At 38.6% G+C, this 16,513-nt stretch overlaps 2 protein-coding genes across 3 annotated transcripts in view; both read left to right on the top strand.

Moving 5' to 3' along the window:
• Positions 1-729: 729 nt before the first annotated feature.
• Positions 730-16,507, top strand: LOC146889215 (UDP-N-acetylglucosamine transferase subunit ALG13). Of its 2 annotated transcripts, none has more exons than XM_087903103.1 (4): positions 730-885; positions 2,728-2,890; positions 5,258-5,396; positions 16,370-16,507. In XM_087903103.1, the coding sequence occupies exons 1-4, from the start codon at positions 805-807 to the stop codon at positions 16,467-16,469; spliced, it is 483 nt and encodes a 160-aa protein (XP_087759229.1). In that variant the 5' UTR covers positions 730-804; the 3' UTR covers positions 16,470-16,507. The 2 variants fall into 2 exon arrangements, with proteins under 2 accessions (XP_087759229.1, XP_048297826.3); XM_048441869.3 differs by lacking the exon at positions 16,370-16,507 and adding an exon at positions 7,923-9,204.
• Positions 8,997-16,513, top strand: part of LOC125405366 (UDP-N-acetylglucosamine transferase subunit ALG13) — a 48,114-nt gene continuing 40,597 nt past the window's right edge. Inside the window, exon 1 of the mRNA XM_087903102.1 lies at positions 8,997-9,136. The gene's annotated coding sequence lies outside the window, so the exon portion shown is untranslated. The remainder of the gene's footprint in view (positions 9,137-16,513) is intronic.

The following is a 16,513-nucleotide window of genomic DNA, read 5'->3' as shown; positions in this document are numbered from 1 at the left end:
ATGAGTCTGTTTACTTGCTTTTGGAATCAGGGCCTCATGTAGCCCAGGCTGACCTGGAAATCCTGATCCTTCAGCCTCAGCTTCCCAAGTGTAGGGATAATGGGGATGAACCACCACCTGATGCTTATTACAGTCTTTAAGAAAAGTCTGCTTTTTATTGTTTTTCTTTATTTAGAGATAGGATCTCTCTATATGTCCCATGCTGACCTTGAGCTCCCAACAATGTTTGGAAACAATGTTTCCTCTGGTGAGCTATAAAGCCAGGACTGAGAGTGTGTACTTCAAAGATCTGGTAAGGTTTGCCTGAGAAAAGCTATTCTTTCCTAAAGGCAAAGGGCACGCCAGAACAAAGCGGTGACCATTTAAGATGTCCCGCGAAAAATCTCAACCCGATCAGGGAAAGATTTGTGCTACTCAAACGATGCCTTCAGCACAAAGTCTAAGTAGGTGTTGGGGGTTTTTCTTTTTCTCAGTAGACAACAATTAGACTCGGCAAGCTCCCACCCACCCCGTTATCCGGGGGTCCGACTTTTTGGGGGAGCCAAAGGGTGTTTATATGCAAATGTGTAGGGCGCTCAGGAAGTGTGCCAGACACGCTGCAGAACTCCGGGGGAAGGGGCGGGGCGGGGCGGGGCGGGGGCGGCCGCCCAGCGGAGCAGAGGTTCCCGGCCCCCCACCCCCGCCAGGAGTCACGCGACCTTAACGGCTTCTTCCTCCCGCTCCCCCTCCCTTGCCCGATGCGACGTCAACGTGACCCGCCGACGTCACGTCCGCTCTAGGAATTCCGAATCTGGAACCCGCGCGATGAAGAGAGCGTTCGTGACTGTTGGGACCACCAGTTTCGACGAGCTCGTCGCTAGTGTGGCCGCTCCGGACAGCATCGAGGTGAGTCCGGCCCAGGGCTCGGCTGTCTCAGCTCCGCTGCCCTTCCCCGGCCGCCGTGGTCAGAAGGAAGGGTGGCAGCTGCTCCTCAGGTACCCGGCGCCCTGCCCCAAGCCTCCTTAGTCCCCTCTCGGGCTCCTTCTCCATCCCTCCGCGACCTCAGTGTCCATCACAGCCAGCTCTCCACCACCGCCAGGCCTCCCTTCGCTCTCTCCTGTCTCCTCACAGCCGTTCTCCACTCCACAGGCCCCATCTCATCCTTTCTCCACCACAGCCGTGCCCCACCCCCTGCGCTGTCTACCGCTGCCCTGTCCCACCCCCGGCGCAGTCTTCCCTCTTCCCTCACAGGGCACCCCACCCTGTTCGCAGTCTCCCTCACCCCCAAGCCCGTACCCCTCGGCCGGGCCTTGTCCCCTCCACTTTAGAGTCTCTACTACCCACGCCTTCGCTCCCGTGGCTGGGTCGCTCCCCGAAGCCCTGTCGGGCTCCTCCGGATACCTTGGTTCGCGACCCTTCACCTCTCCGGCCACTAATGTCTCCTTCCCGTGTCGCCTCGGCCCGCGGACCCCACCCCCAGCCTCAGACTGGGCACGGGTCTGCGGACCCCACCCCTGTCAGGAAGGCTACGGTTTTCTCCTTGGCGTCTGTCCGGGCTTCTCCATCTCAGGCCCGATATATCCCCCCCCCCCCCAGCGCCTCAGTTCGCGACCCTCCCCCCCCCCCCACGGCCGGTAATGGTTTCCTGGCAGCGTCTTTGTGACACACCCCCAGATTGATAATGGTTTCCCTGCCACGTTTGTGTCTGCGACCCCCCCCCCCAGCCAGTAATGGTTTGCCCACAGCGTCTCTGTGGAACCCCCCACCCCCGGCCAGTAATGGTTTGCCCGCAGCATCTCTGTGGAACACCCCCACCCCCACCCCCACCCCCGGCCAGTAATGGTTTGCCCGCAGCATCTCTATCTGTGGAATGCCTGCTGCGTCTCGTCTCTGTCTGCGACCTCCCCCCCCCTGCCAGTAATGGTTTGCCCGCAGCGTTTCTGTCTGCGGACCCCCCCCCCCCCAGCCAGTAATGGTTTGCCCGCAGCGTTTCTGTCTGCGGGCACCCCCACCCCCCACCCAGTAATGGTTTGCCCGCAGCCATCTGTGTCTTTGGACCCCCCCTAGCCAGTAATGGTTTGCCCTTAGCGTCTCTGTCTGCGCCCCCCTCCAGCCAGTAATGGTTTGTCCACAGCACCCCTAGTCCCCTCCCTGCTCCCAAATAGGTTGCCCCAACTCTTTGACAAAGAGGGTCTTGCCCTCGGGGTGGCGCTCTTAGCCTAGTGGCTCCTGTCCTACCCTACTAGTTCGCCCATGTGCCTGCTCAACTGGTGAGACAGAAACAGGTTCTTCCCAGCCGGGCGGTGGCGGTGGTGGTGCACGCCTTTAATCCCAGGACTCGGGAGGTGGAGGCAGGCGGATCTGTGAGTTCGAGGCCAGCCTGGTCTACAAGAGTTAGTTCCAGGACAGGAACCAAAGCTACAGAGAAACCCTGTCTCGCAAACCAAAAAAAAAAAAAAAAAAAAAAAAAAAAACACCAAAACCAAACAGGCTCTTCCCTTGATTCCCGCCTGGTTTCAGACTCCTCATTCAAGGTATCGTTCCCTGGTGGTGCCTGGACAGGGGCGGGTGGGGAAAGGACTAATTTTGAAAGCTAACTGACTAATTATGAAAGCTAACTGTTTGAAAGCCACAGTTAGGTTTTGTATAGTTGTGCCCTTCATTTGAGCAGCAATTTGGAGGTTGTTTAACTGCTGTTCTTGAAGGATTTCATTTAAAAGGACTGCATTTTCTTATTTCCTGTTCTAGATTCTCAAGAGTCTCGGTTACAACCAACTTGTCCTCCAAATTGGGAGAGGCACAGTGGTCCCTGAACCATTCAATACTGAGTCATTCACTCTGGATGTTTACAGATATAAGGATTCTTTGAAAGAAGACCTTCAGCAAGCAGATCTCGTCATCAGCCACGCAGGTAAAATGCCTGAGAATCTTGGTTTTTTTTTAAAATTTATTTCTGTATATGAGTGTTCTATTTGCATGCACACCTTTATCCCAGGTCGTGAGTCACCATGTAGTTGTTGGAAATCGAACTCAGGACCTCTGGAAGAGCAGTCAGTGCTCTTAACTGCTGAGCCATCTTTCCAGCCCCAGAATCTTGGGTTTTTATCTTTGATTAAAAAACAGACACTTTAACCTTTTCAGACTGAATTTACAAAGACTAGAGATCTAATTCAGTGTAATGCCTAGCATGTGGAAAGACCTGGTTCCAGTTTTTACCACCACAATTAGGAAAGCCAGGCCCCATGGCTGTGATTCTAGCCCTTGAGAGGAAGTGGTGAAGGCCATCTTTCGCTACTAGAGACCCTGTCTTAAAAATCTGTAAGTTAATTACACAGAATAATTCATAACAGCTTCGTTTTAGTATAATTATTTGACTTGAATGTATCCATTGATAACTTTAGTGGAGAGGAGGATATTTCTAGACAAGAGGGTATAAAGCTATTTTAGCCTACTTTTATAGTACGAAACTCTAAACAGAGGGGAAAGATGATGTATTCAATGATGATAACAAATTAACAAATTGTGAATTTGGTTTTTTTTTTGGTTTTTATTGAGACAAGGTTTCACTGTAGCTTTGGAGTCTGGAACTAGCTCTTGTAGACCAGGCTGGCCTCAAACTCACAGAGATGTACTTGCCTCTGCCTCCCGAGTGCTGGGATTAAAGGTGCATGCCACCACTGCCTGGCCAGATTGTGAATTTGAAATTAGTATTTGGGCTTAGATCTAAAGGACATTAAGCCTTTTCAGTAGTAGGAGTGGGTTGTAGTAATAACCATTTAAAGATTGTCTTTTTAGCACTTCTGTTGAATATTTGTAAAATAGATGCAGTAAAATATTTATTTTTGAATAGCGTATGGTAAGAAAATTAAAAATGTTAGATCTATAAATTGTGTATTCAGAGACATAGGCTAATAGATTTAGAAGGTATATTGTAGCCTAGCCTTAAGAGATCAAACTAACAGAGTTCCTGAGATTTCTAGTACTTTTAGAAAAGCTGTTTTGGGGGAACAGTGCAGTTTTGTCTGCTCTGGGTATTTGTGGGTGACATGCTGGCTTTTCTAAAGACTTGATTTGAGGAGAGAAAACTCCTTAGAGATAGACATTACTGTGTGCTATTAATCCCAGCACTGGCAGAAACTGGCTTCCTCTCCCCTATCCTTCCCTATGTGTGTGCGTGTGCGTATGTGTGTGTCTGTTGTCTTCTACCATGTGGGCTCTGGGGCCATCTTAAAAACTCAATAATTTTTAAAAATCACTTTTATTTTTTGTATCTGGTATGTGTGTATCTGATGTCAGTCCTTGCATGTGTGATTGTGTTTGTGTGAGTAATGCATCTGTGTGTGTTGAGTCTAGAGGTAGACAATGGGTGTCTTACTGGGTTGCTCTCCACATTTAGTGTGTGTGTATATATATGTGTGTGTGTATATATATATATGTGTGTATATATATATATATATATAGTCCTGGCTTTAAGCTCACAACAATCTGTCAGCTTCTGCCTCCTGAGTGCTGGGATTAAAGGTGTGCTCCCATGGTTTTGTAATATGTATTTTTTTAATTGTGTGTATTTGTACACCCTGGATGAAGCTGGAGTTACAGGTAGCTATGAGTGACCCAATCAAACTTAGGTTTTCTGAAAGAGAACAGGATAAGCCATCTCTAAGCCATCCACATTATTTTTTGAAACAGGGTCTCATATCAGTTCAGGTCACCTGATAGGTTAATGAACTCTAGGGATTTCCTGTCTCCTTCCTCCCCTAATTGGTGTTACAGATTGAACTCAGCTTTTAATGTGGGTGTCTTCAGGGCATAAACCTGCCTTTTCTGTTTGTATTTGGATAGAAGTGAAGCAATAGTGGTTAGTGGCAGCAGCTAGGGATTCGGTAATCTCAGAGCTTCCTGGAGGTTGTAACAGGACAGTTGTGATAATGGTGAGTTCAAGGTCAGCCTGGACTTAGTAGCAAGTTTCAGGCAAGATTGGGATGTAGACTCTCTATTCCCCTCCCCTCAAAAAAACATTAGAGAAAAATTAGTTGGTACGTTTTCTTTTTGTTGTTGATACAGAGTGTGCCAGTGTAACCCATGATGCTCCTGCTTTAATCTCTCACATGCTGGAATTTGGGACATATGCCACTAAACTTAATGTTTGTCATTTTTAAGAAATAAGTAAAAGGTTTGGTTTTACAGTTTTACTGACTAAATTAATTTTAGAAATAAAACTATGATGATAGAGTACCACAAGTTTAAAAAATTGATTTAATAAGTATTATTTTTGTAGGTGCAGGAAGTTGTTTGGAGAGTCTGGAAAAAGGCAAACCACTTGTGGTAGTTGTAAATGAAAAGTTAATGAACAATCATCAATTTGAATTGGCAAAGCAGTTGCACAAAGAAGGACATCTCTTCTATTGTACCTGCAGGTATACTAGAGACTGATCAATTGAACTCTTTCCTTAAATTCCTCCCCGACTGTTACCCACCTGTCTAACCTTTTGACTTTTACACTTTTCACACACTATAACCTTTTGTCTTAGCTTTGACTTGGTTCTGTGTTGTCTTCTGTATTCATGGCCAACTCTGTGTATGTGAATTTGAATGTCTGAAAGTACATACAGATGTGCAGATTTCCAAGAATCATAGTTTTATAGTTTACTATTCTTGTTTTTAGTGTTCAAAGAAGGTGTATGCTTATATTAAGGACTAATTAATTCAGTTATTTGGACAGTTTCATATATATGAGTTTTAGTTGTTAAAGTTTGACTTTTAGTAAATCCACTGGAAGTCCATATATATATTCATTCACATATTCTCTTCTACCTAATAAAAAGTTGGTACTGTTTTAAGTGCTTGGGTTATAGTGGCAAACATAGTATTTACATTATGGTGCTAGAGTTTCACATGATGAACTATGCTAGAAATAAAAAGACAAGACAATATTATAGCTGGTATAAGGAAGAATTAGGTAGACTTCAGGAGAGGCTTGACAAATGACCTGATGTTTGAGGTGAGTCCTGAATTAGAAGAACCAGTCATATGAAATTTAAAGACAAGGGAACTTGAGTTACAAAAGCTTTAATTTGGGAATGAACTTGGAGTTTGGAATGTTTGAGGAACAGGGAAGGTTGGTATGGTAAAAGCATAGTAACCAGGGAAGAATGAATATGAAGCTGGGAGGGCATAGCTCATTTAAGAGTTCTAATTTTATTTTATGTTTAATGAGAAGCCACGGAGCACTTTAAGCAAAGGGATCTTTGGTAAGGAGTATTGTTTTATCAGCATCACAGTAGAAGCTTGAAGAAAAATGCTGTTTTTCTGTTAGTTCTTCTTTGGGACACTAGAAGCTTGCCAAAGGGCCAGGTCAGTAATTCCCAGTTGCTTAATTTTAAAAACTTTTCGAACTTGATATTTTAAGAAAGTAATCTCATAAAGAAATTAATTGTATGCCTATATCTATGTCTTATATTATAAAGTTAGAACATGGTAAGTATGTCTTTGGATTTTGTTTTTGTTTCTTTCAGACATTTGGTATATACCTGTGCATTCATTAAGTATGAAACATTATGACATGTTTTTAGTGTCATAAAATTATTATGACATGCTTTTTTAGACATTTGGTATGTACATATATATCAGTGAGCAAAGCTTGATGTTCCCAATGGGAGAAGATAGATTTAGTCAGTGACTACTATTCAAACAGTAAAATTGGTGGTGTGCTTAACTCTATAATGATGGAAGAAGGGAAGTGTTGTCTTGGTAAAATGACTCAAGAAAAACTAGAAATTAGGAACAGTTCAGATAATTGATGTATCTGCCTTTAGGTACTTGATACTGTTAAAAGTTGACAACATGACAGGAGCAGATCTTATCTTCCTAAACAATGTATCAAAGTTAATATTTCTAGGGGCTCTTGAAAAGGAATTTCATTCAAAATGTGTTCACTTCTATTTTTTTGGAGATGATTTCTGTATAGCACAGACTAACCTTGAACTTCTGATCCTTCTGCGCTTTTGAGATGATAGATAGGTGTGGACCACTGTCCCCAGCTAGGTAGCTCTGATTTTTTTTTGTTAGTATATTATAAAATACAAATAATAGATTTTTTTTTAAAAAAAATTTAGACAGCCTAACTTTTTCTGCAGGATGAAATGACCTGTATTTGAAAAAAATCATTTACATATGTATGTGTGCTATATTGTGGGCCTTAAAGACAGAGGACAACTTTGAATTGTTATCTCCTTCTGTGTGGGTTATGGGATTGATTTCACCGTTTTCAGGCTTGGTGATAATCACCTTTACACTCAGAGCAATTTCTTTGCCCTCCCCCTTTCTTTTAAACAGTTTTAGAAACTATTAATTTCAGAAAAGTCATTTCTGATAGTATCAAGAAGTATTGATTATATTTTACCCAAACCTAGGTTGGATGATGGTATGTCTGTTCAAATTTAGTTCACTTGTTTAATTTTCTGAAGTAAATTTTATCCTGTTGTTTAGAACCTTATTTCCAATATACATGATGACTACATATTGATTAGTTATGAATTCATGCTAATTTTCAGTAAAATAGTTTCTCACAGTCTATATGCATGATATTTAGTATAGTCACCCTAGCTTTCTTTTCTGATACTTATTGTTTTGGTTTCATTTATTCTGTTTTCATAAATTAACTTTGCTTTATTTTATGTTTATGTGGTCTTGGAGAGTTTTAAAAAGCAGTATAATTACATTTTCCTTGAAATGACATTTCTGAAACCCTTAATTTGACTGAACTAAAAATGTCTATTCAATTTATCCAACATTTTATCGTACTCTTTGTGTTGGCAATAATAGTGTGTATATCCCCATAATATAAAAATTACAAAAATTCACAGTTCATTCATCAAATGGGCAGCAGATAAGCTATGGAACTTTCTCTCATGTTACCTGATGTTTTTCTTCTTTTGTTTTAGCACGCTTCCTGGGCTGTTACAGTCAATGGATTTATCAACACTGAAATGTTATCCTCCTGGCCAGCCAGAAAAATTTTCTGCATTTTTGGATAAAGTTGTTGGATTACAAAAATAAACTCTCAGTACTTTAAAATACCCCTAAATCCAGTTCATGAAATGTGATAAAATCAAAATAAGTTTATGACATGTATTTGTAGAACCATACAAATTAATATATTTACTATGAAAATAGAATATATAGAGAATTTTGTGGCATAAACATTGCAGTTGGGTCCGAATCCTAATCTCAGTAAATTTATGAAACTTCTCTAACATTGAGTATGTAGTAATGTAGTGAGTTCCTAACTTTGAAAATGTAGTCTTCATAGTTTTGTTCTAGAATCTTAACCGGATATCTGATTGCTTAAGCAACAACAACAAAACCCAGAAAAAACAACCAAGGCGCACCTTTAATCCCAGCCCTAGGCTTAGGCAGGTGGATCTCTGAGTTCAAGGCCAGTCTGGTCTACAGATTTAAGTTTCAGGACAGCCAGGGGTACACAGAGTAACTCTTGTTTCCAAAAACTGAAACAAACAAAACCACAAGACTAAAAATTGAAAAATGTTAATAAAAATCAGATATTAGTAACATGTTACTTTGAGGAAAATAAAATGCTAACAATGTAACATTTGGTGAGAAAGTCACCATCTGTTGGTTTATAATCTTGAGATAGCATTTTTTGTATTATGCAGAGAAAAATGGGTTTACTTTGTGGGAGCTAATAGTTATCTGAAAAAGGTGATCAAAGTAATTGATCATCTGTACTTCAAGTAAGTTTTATTCTGAAGAATAAAGTAGATATGTTCACCTTTTGGACTTCTGATCCTTCAAGTGTTGAGATTACAGGCACACACTACCATACCTGGTAATATTTGTTCCTCTGAGAAGGGCTGGGGAGATGGCTCAGTGAAAAAAGTGTACTTGGTGCACAAGTGTCAGGACCTGAGTTTGCATCCTCATAATCAACATTAGTCAAGGATGGTAGTGTGTATCTAGAATCCTTTGTCTATGATGAGATGGTAGATGGAGACAATCCCTTGAAGACATTGGGCTAGGCAGCCTGGTGTTCACAACAGTGAATGGCAAAAAGAGACCCTGTATCAAACAAGGTGGAGAATAATCATTGAGCCTGAGGTTTTTCCTCTTATTTCTACCAGCTCACCATGGCACACATGTAAGTAGAATGTGATAATCTTATCAATGCTTTAAAGAATAGAGAATAAATCCAAAGATATAACAGTATGACTTGGCTGTTTTTTATTTACATTTTTAATTTTGTGTGTGTATGGATATGTTCATGTGTAAGTCAGAAGACAACTGGGATATTTCTGTCCTTCAGCCATGTTAGTCCCTGGGATCAAATGTAGGTGTCTAGGCTTGGCAGCAGGACATTTGCTGGTGATCCATTTCATTGGTCTATTCATTTGGATAGACATAGTAGGGTTTGAACCTAGGACCTCGCACATGACTCTACCACTGAGCTACTACAATTCACATCTGGGGTCTGAAGCAAGCTCAGTAGTTGAGTTGTATTTCAGAGGACATAAGTTTGGTTATTAAAATGTATGTTAACTTAGAGGGCACAGGTTCTATTATCTATCAATATCCACATGTCAGGGTATCCTACCCCCTCTGGCCTTTGTGGACACCAGGCATGTGTGTGGTACACATGATATACAGAAAAATAACTATATGCAAACTCAAAATTAAATAATACCTTCTACAGTGATGAAACGTATAACAGAATTTGGTAATTTATGTTTTTATAAAATATTTTACAAATGTGTGATATGTATAATTGCTTCAATATATAGTTTTTAAATTACAAGAACTCTATATAAAATTTCTGAGTTTGATCTCAGAACTTTTAAGATAATATATTTAAGTCTAATAGTTCATTGGTAGAAATTTTAGATACAGTTTATTCATAAAAATAGAAATTTGAGAGTTTGGCATGATGGTGCTGTAATTCCAGCACTCCGGAATTCAGCTGTGCTACATAGTGAGTTTCAGGTTATCCTGAGCCTATGCAGTAAGAAATGAAATCAGGTCAATAGATGGGATCGTGACTGTTAAAGGCATAACTTTTGTTTCAAACATTTTACTTGGCAATGTATTTGCATATATTAGATTTATTTTCCCTGATTGTCCCTTACTTGGGTTAATATTAAATTTTTACTGGTGGTAAAAGTAGGTTCCTGAGAAAGTACTCTGTTTGAATTAAAATTTTGGTGAGAATTAGATATCTAAGTGGGAATAGTCCGCATCTCCATAGGTGAGAATTAGTAGTAATTTATTTAGCCTTCATTATATATAGTTATCATTTTTTTTAAAAAAATATGTGCTTATTTATTTGCATGCCTGTGCTTGAGGAGGCCCGAGAACAAACTCAGGGTTTATCCCCAAATAACATCCACTTCTAAGATGATTGCTCCCTGGCCACAGGTCATTTACTAGACTAGAGGGGCTGGCTAGTGAGCACAGTGATCCTCTTGTTTCCACCTCAGTTTTGAGTTTATAATCCCATTGTATTATGTATTGCATTTTTGTGTCCTTGATGGGGCACTAGCTCAAGTCCTTGCAAGGCACACACTACTAAGTCATATTCCCAGCCTTTCACCAGCTCTATATTAATTTTACAAAAGGTTTTATTTACATCTAGAAGTAGAAGCCTAATGTTTAATGGGTCTTTTAAAATACCTTTCTCATTTGAGGAAATTGTGGTATGATGTTTATGTTGGTCGCTTAGCCTTTTAAATGACTTTGACTTGAACGACTAACCATAAAGAATCAGAAATAGTTTATTCAACTATACCTGGAAAAGCAACAGTCTTCCAATTCTTTAATACTTAACTGCTAGACCACATAATGTAGTTCTAGTTACTCAACAATCCTTTGTTGTGTGTGGTAATATTTCTGACTTTACCTTTGTGATATTTTATAGTTATTGTGAGATTTTAAGTCAAGATAATTTGAATTTTGTTTGACAAAGTTTCTCAACATTTTAAGTTGTGTAATTTTTCAACTGAGGAAAAATACTAGAGGTGACAACTTGCTTAAAAAAACAGCCTTTTGCCAGAAATACCATTAGAAGCAACTTGATTGAGTCCTGCATTTTTTCTTACCATAGCATAATATTCGTTTTAAGCTTTTATTTGTTTTGTTTCATAGTTAACCCAGGGACATTTTTAAATTTACATTTTTAAAAGTTATCCTTTTTTTCAATAGTAGTAATTCCATACCAGGAGTTTCATTGGTGCATGACAATCCTACTTAGAACTAAAACTTGTGATTCACGTTTTGAAATTTATAAAAGTGCTCTGAGGTTTAAGGGCAGAGGACTGTCTTATTTATTTTGGTATTTCGAGGTAACAGCCCTGGCTCTAGCTTGAACTAGCCTTTCTGGAAATGACTGGCTTAAACTCAAAGAATGCTGGGATTAAAGCCCTGAGCCACCACTGCCCGGCTTAAAGAACTGTCTTAATTGACTTATTTCACTTTAAGACAATTATATAGACAATTAGAGATAAAAGATATTTGAAAATAGTACCAGTGTATAAAAAAGGCTAAAAGGTTTATATGTTACTATTTCTTATTAAAAAAACAATTTTACTTGAAATATTTCTGAATAAAGTTAGTCACTGGATAAGTGGAATGCTGTTTAATACTTTTTTATTAGTGTTATTTAGATTTCTAGATATAAGGAGGCAAAAAAATGATTTTTGGGAAATTGATGCCATGGACAGTTTCAGAAGTGACTCTTCTGGTCCTAGAAAATTTGGTGTTTGAGTATATGAGAGGTTGATGTTATGAGATGATCTCGGAAACTGAGAATTTTAGATTTGATGGCTTATAGTTGGGAGTGAATGAGCTGGAATGGTTGGGAGGTCTAACCAATGAACTTGTTACAAGGTACTGCAGCATATAGTCAGGCATTTGATTTCAGATATAAAGGGCAATATAAAAAAAAGTTAAGACTAAAGTCAGGAATGACTAAAAGTACTGTAGGCATTTTTTTGCAGTTAGTGAGATAATAGCACTCAATTCATGTTCATGTAACAATTTACAGAGGTGACTAAATCTGCATATGCTCTGGTAAATGATGTGTGGGCAGATTATTTGAAATTGGCTTTTGGAGAATATTTGGGAACAAGTAATGGTGATAAACGTGGTGAGCCAATTTTGTGCTGCACAAAATGATACCATATTTTTCTGGGGATACTAGGGAAGAAAGAACAATAGTTGTGTTTAACACTTGTTAAGTGCTTATATATTGGTACTTATTTAGCTTGCTTTATATATGAATTTATTTAATCTCTAGTAATCCTAAGAAATAGTTTCATTTTGTCCCATTTTGTAGATGAAGGGATCCAAGCAATGGGGGATAATCTGGGAATGGTAATTGGAGCACTGAATTCTTAGTGCGTGTTCATCATTTACTGATATAATAAGATAGTGTTTTAAATTATCAATATCCCCCAAATTGCACATTTATGTTAGTTATAGACACAGGGCCTGTTTGGGTTTTTTACAGTACTATTTTAAAGTGTACTGTTATTCATATACTCCATGGGGAGAAGTTCTCCCAATTAGTTTACCTGATTATAAGTAAGTTATATGCTGTTGTTTTCCTTAAATATTTGTGTTTTGAAGTTATCTTCTGGTACTATTTCCTTCATTTTTTTGGTATTTTCATCATTCTCAAAGTCTTCATTACTATATCTTCTGATAGCTCAGCAGGCATTCTTTAAGAACCTTTAATATTGCTTAAAATAGGGACTGTGAATCTCAAAGATGGCAGTGTTTATTAAACTTTTGGATTTGCCCTAAAATTATGCTTTAAAGAATTAGTAATAACTTGTAAAACACCTTGTTTTAGAATGGTGGTTCTTAAAATGAACTCTGTGCTAAATGTGACAAGTGAGTCACACAGGACCATATAATAATGTATGGTTACATTGATTAGAAATGTTCAGAATAGGTAAATCTAAAGATAGGCAGGCAACTACTAAGTTGGTGAGATGGGGTAATTAAAGGATAGTAGCTGTAAGATAATAGGGTTTCATTTTCAAGTGATAGTCTTCTCAAATTGTGATGGATGTGTAACTCTGAATTTATGAAAAATTATTTTAATTCTACACTTATGATGAATGTTAGAAATTAACCAGGTCCTCCCCCCAGTGTTCGTGTAGCACTGGTTGTCCTGGAACTAGCTTTGCTGGCTTCGAGATTACAGAGCTACACCTGCCTCTACCTCCTGAGTGCTGGGATTAAAGACATGTACCACCACTGCCTGGCAGAATTAACCAGTTTTTTAGAGTATAATTCAGTAATTTTTAGTGAAACCGTTGGGAAAGATTTTCAGATTTTTTATCTTTCTAAATGCTTGTTTGTTGCCAATGCCTGTTCCAACACACCCCCAGGTAACTACTAATCTGATTTTTATCTAGATTTGCCTTTTGGCATATTTCATATCACACCTTTTGCATCTGGCTTTTTAGGGCTGGTTTTTCCACGCTCTTGTTCATAGTTGTTTTAGAGCCTTCCAAGTACATGTGTAATTGTCACTTTGTGGTTTTAATTTGCATTTTTTATGGCTAATTATGCTGAACATCTTCTAACTACTTATTAGCCATTTTTACTCACTTCCCTTTTTAGACAGAGACTCTAGCCCAGACGGGCCTCAAACTCTTGTTTAGTGGAAAATAACCTTAAAGTCCTGGTCTTGTAGCTAGCTCCTAAAGCTGGGATATTATACACAAGACAAGCATTCTGCCACCTTAACTATATTGATAACTTCCCCTTCATTTACCTTTAGTAAAATACTAAGATATTTTGCCCATTGAAAAAAACTAGATTGTTCATTGCTAACTATTTGTGTGGTAGAGACCAGCTTCAAACTATGTAGCGGCAGGAGGTTGTATATGCCTGAAATCCTGACTCTACTACTGGAGAGCTGAGGTTAAAGCCTTGTGCCTCCATGCCAGTTTTATGTTTTCCTGAGGATTGAACTTGGGGTCTCTAGCGTGCTAAGCAAGCAGTGTATCAGTTGAGCTACATCCCTATATATATTTTCAATACAAATATTTCTTTGATAAATATATGATATGCATGCATTTTACCCTAGTTTGTAACTTCTGTTGTCACCTATCTGACAATTTCATTTGTAGGGCAAAAGTTAATTTTGTGAAAGTACAATCTGTATGCTTTTCAACAACTTTGCCTAACCCAAGGTATTAAATGCTTTCTCTTAAAATATTTTTAAGAACTTTGATTTTATGTATTGATTTCCAAACATTTGTAGATCAGAAGCTAAAATATACAATACAGAGGGGCTCCCTTGCAGCTTTTCTCTTACTGTCTTAACTCTCCCTTGGGAAGCAGCTATCAGGATAAACACAGAAACTTTATTGATTTAGTCTGCTTTTCATTAACTAACAAAACAAAGCCTGAGATTTAGGCCTAGGGTTAATTTTTGTATTACAAATGGCCAATTCTTGCACCACTTGATATAAATATTGTATCTATTGTATTGCCTTTGTTCCTTTGTCAAAAATAAATTTTGTCTGTTGCTTGGTTTCCTAGTACATACTTTTCTTTTCTCTTGTTATCTTTTGTTGAGGATTTTTCTGGTCTTTGTTTCTTGGTTTCCTCTATATTTTGATTGTCTTTCTGACCCCTTCCCCTCCAGTTCTTTTTTCAAATGGAAGTATATGAATAGGATTTGTTGAGGTTTTATATACCCATGTTTAAAGTTCAGAAGATGTAAAGAATTTGTATTTTGTTTTTACTTGTAGAATATGACAAAATGAATCAACTTTTTAATTGTAATCCTAAATATGTCTTTCTTAGTGAATTAGTGATCTTAAAAAATAAATGGTTTGCCTATAACCAAATAGTATAGTTCAGAACTTGTATGAAGTTCCTGTATATTATGGTTTCTTTAGAAAAGAAACAAGGTAATATGAAATTAGTATGGTAAGGAAAGTCAAGATTTTATTCCTTATCATGATTTTATTTCATTCTTAAATTATAAGTGATGGTCCCTGTTTCTTCTATAGACAGTGGTCTTGATTACTGCTGACTCACATAGAAGAATAACAGTTTTGATAGCTACTTTATATTGCAATGTCTTGAAAGTCAACTTTTTTTTCATTTAGAGTATACTTTTTTTGTCGAACCCATGTAGCTAGGACCTTACATATTTAATTTAGTGTGTTATAACTGTACAAATAGGAAAGGTACAACTTTAACATTTCTAGATCAATAGGAAAAACAAGCTTTTGACTTATTTATTTATTTATTTGGGATGCTGGTATTGAATCTAGTGTACAAGATTCTAGTATGCAAACTTTATTACTGAGGTGTATGCCCCTAAAACTTACTTTTTAACATTTTAAGTATGAGGGTTGTATTTTGGCATTTAAGTAAAAATAAGATACTTGATGTCAAAACAAAATAATAGAAATGGAGCTCTTCCCCCCCAGGATTCAGAGAATTTTTTTCTGCAGAGTACACTAACATGTAACAACATGTCAAACATGTTAATAATGTGCCATCAAATTTTAAATGTACATTTTTTAAAAGTTTCTCTTTAAGGTATTTAATTTCATGCTGCTTTCATTGTTTCCACTTTTTAAAGATTTATTTTTAATTACATATATTTGTGTGGGTATATGCACTGTATACAAGTGCAGATGCTCATGGGTACCAGAGGAATTACAGGTGGTTGTGACCCACTTAGCATGGGTGCTGGGAACTGAACTCTAGTCTTTTGCAGCACTTAGCTGCTGAGCCATCTCTAGCTCTCATTGTTTCCAGTTAAAAACTCCCTGTTTTTGTTAGTACTCTGCACCAACTTGACATTCTTCAAGAATTATATCAGGATTTCCTAGTAGTATTAGTGGATTTATTTTCAGTGGTCCTAGTAGACAATTTTTTAATCTAGAATTGACTGAGTTGACTTTATTCTTGAAACGGTTGGCATTTTTACTTTTAACTGATCTTTGTCCCAGCAGATGGAGGCCCCTCCCCGTTTCTTTGTCTTTTAAAAAAGATGTTCTTAGTACTAAAGAGAATTAGTTAAATACCCCACCCCTACTTCCTTTAAACTCTGGAGGGTTTCTGGAGGACAGAAATTATTTGGAAATTCTTGGAATGCTCTCAATGCTTTTCGTGGAGTAAGCTGTTTTACACACGTGAGCCTTTTTATAATCTTTGCAGCCTCCTGAAGTAACTTCCCCAAGCTTTTCTTCAGATTCCCAGAGTTCAGCTGCTTAGTCACTTTTTATGCCTTTAGCTGATTTTGATAGTCCTACCTTTCTGTAACTGTTTAATTTTTTCTTCCCTTGTTCCCTCAAGTTTCTTATTCTTTGGAGCATCTGCTCTTCGTTTTGTTTTTCCACAGGGTCCTGTCTTGTCCTGCGCCAGTCAGCCTCTTGCTTCTGCTTCTGGAAATTGCCAAGATTCTTCAGCCCTGCCGCACCTGCCTTCTGCCTAGACCTTGAGCTGTTTCGGATACCTGCCTACACAACTTGCCGCCATTGCCTAG

The sequence above is a fragment of the Myodes glareolus genome, chromosome X (assembly GCF_982192425.1).
Source record: "Myodes glareolus chromosome X, mMyoGla1.1, whole genome shotgun sequence".
NCBI classification, from domain to species: domain Eukaryota; kingdom Metazoa; phylum Chordata; class Mammalia; order Rodentia; family Cricetidae; genus Myodes; species Myodes glareolus.
Note: the sequence above shows the minus strand (reverse complement) of the source record. Positions and strands in the feature narration are given on the sequence as shown.

What these genes read in the sequence shown, in the direction of transcription:
- LOC146889215 (XM_048441869.3), top strand. Translation starts at nt 805, where the DNA reads ATGAAGAGAGCGTTCGTGACTGTTGGGACCACCAGTTTCGACGAGCTC. An exon ending in TCTCGTCATCAGCCACGCAG is followed by an intron (nt 2,891 to 5,257) that starts GTAAAATGCCTG and finishes TTATTTTTGTAG; the next exon opens with GTGCAGGAAGTTGTTTGGAG. An exon ending in CTCTTCTATTGTACCTGCAG is followed by an intron (nt 5,397 to 7,922) that starts GTATACTAGAGA and finishes CTTTTGTTTTAG; the next exon opens with CACGCTTCCTGGGCTGTTAC.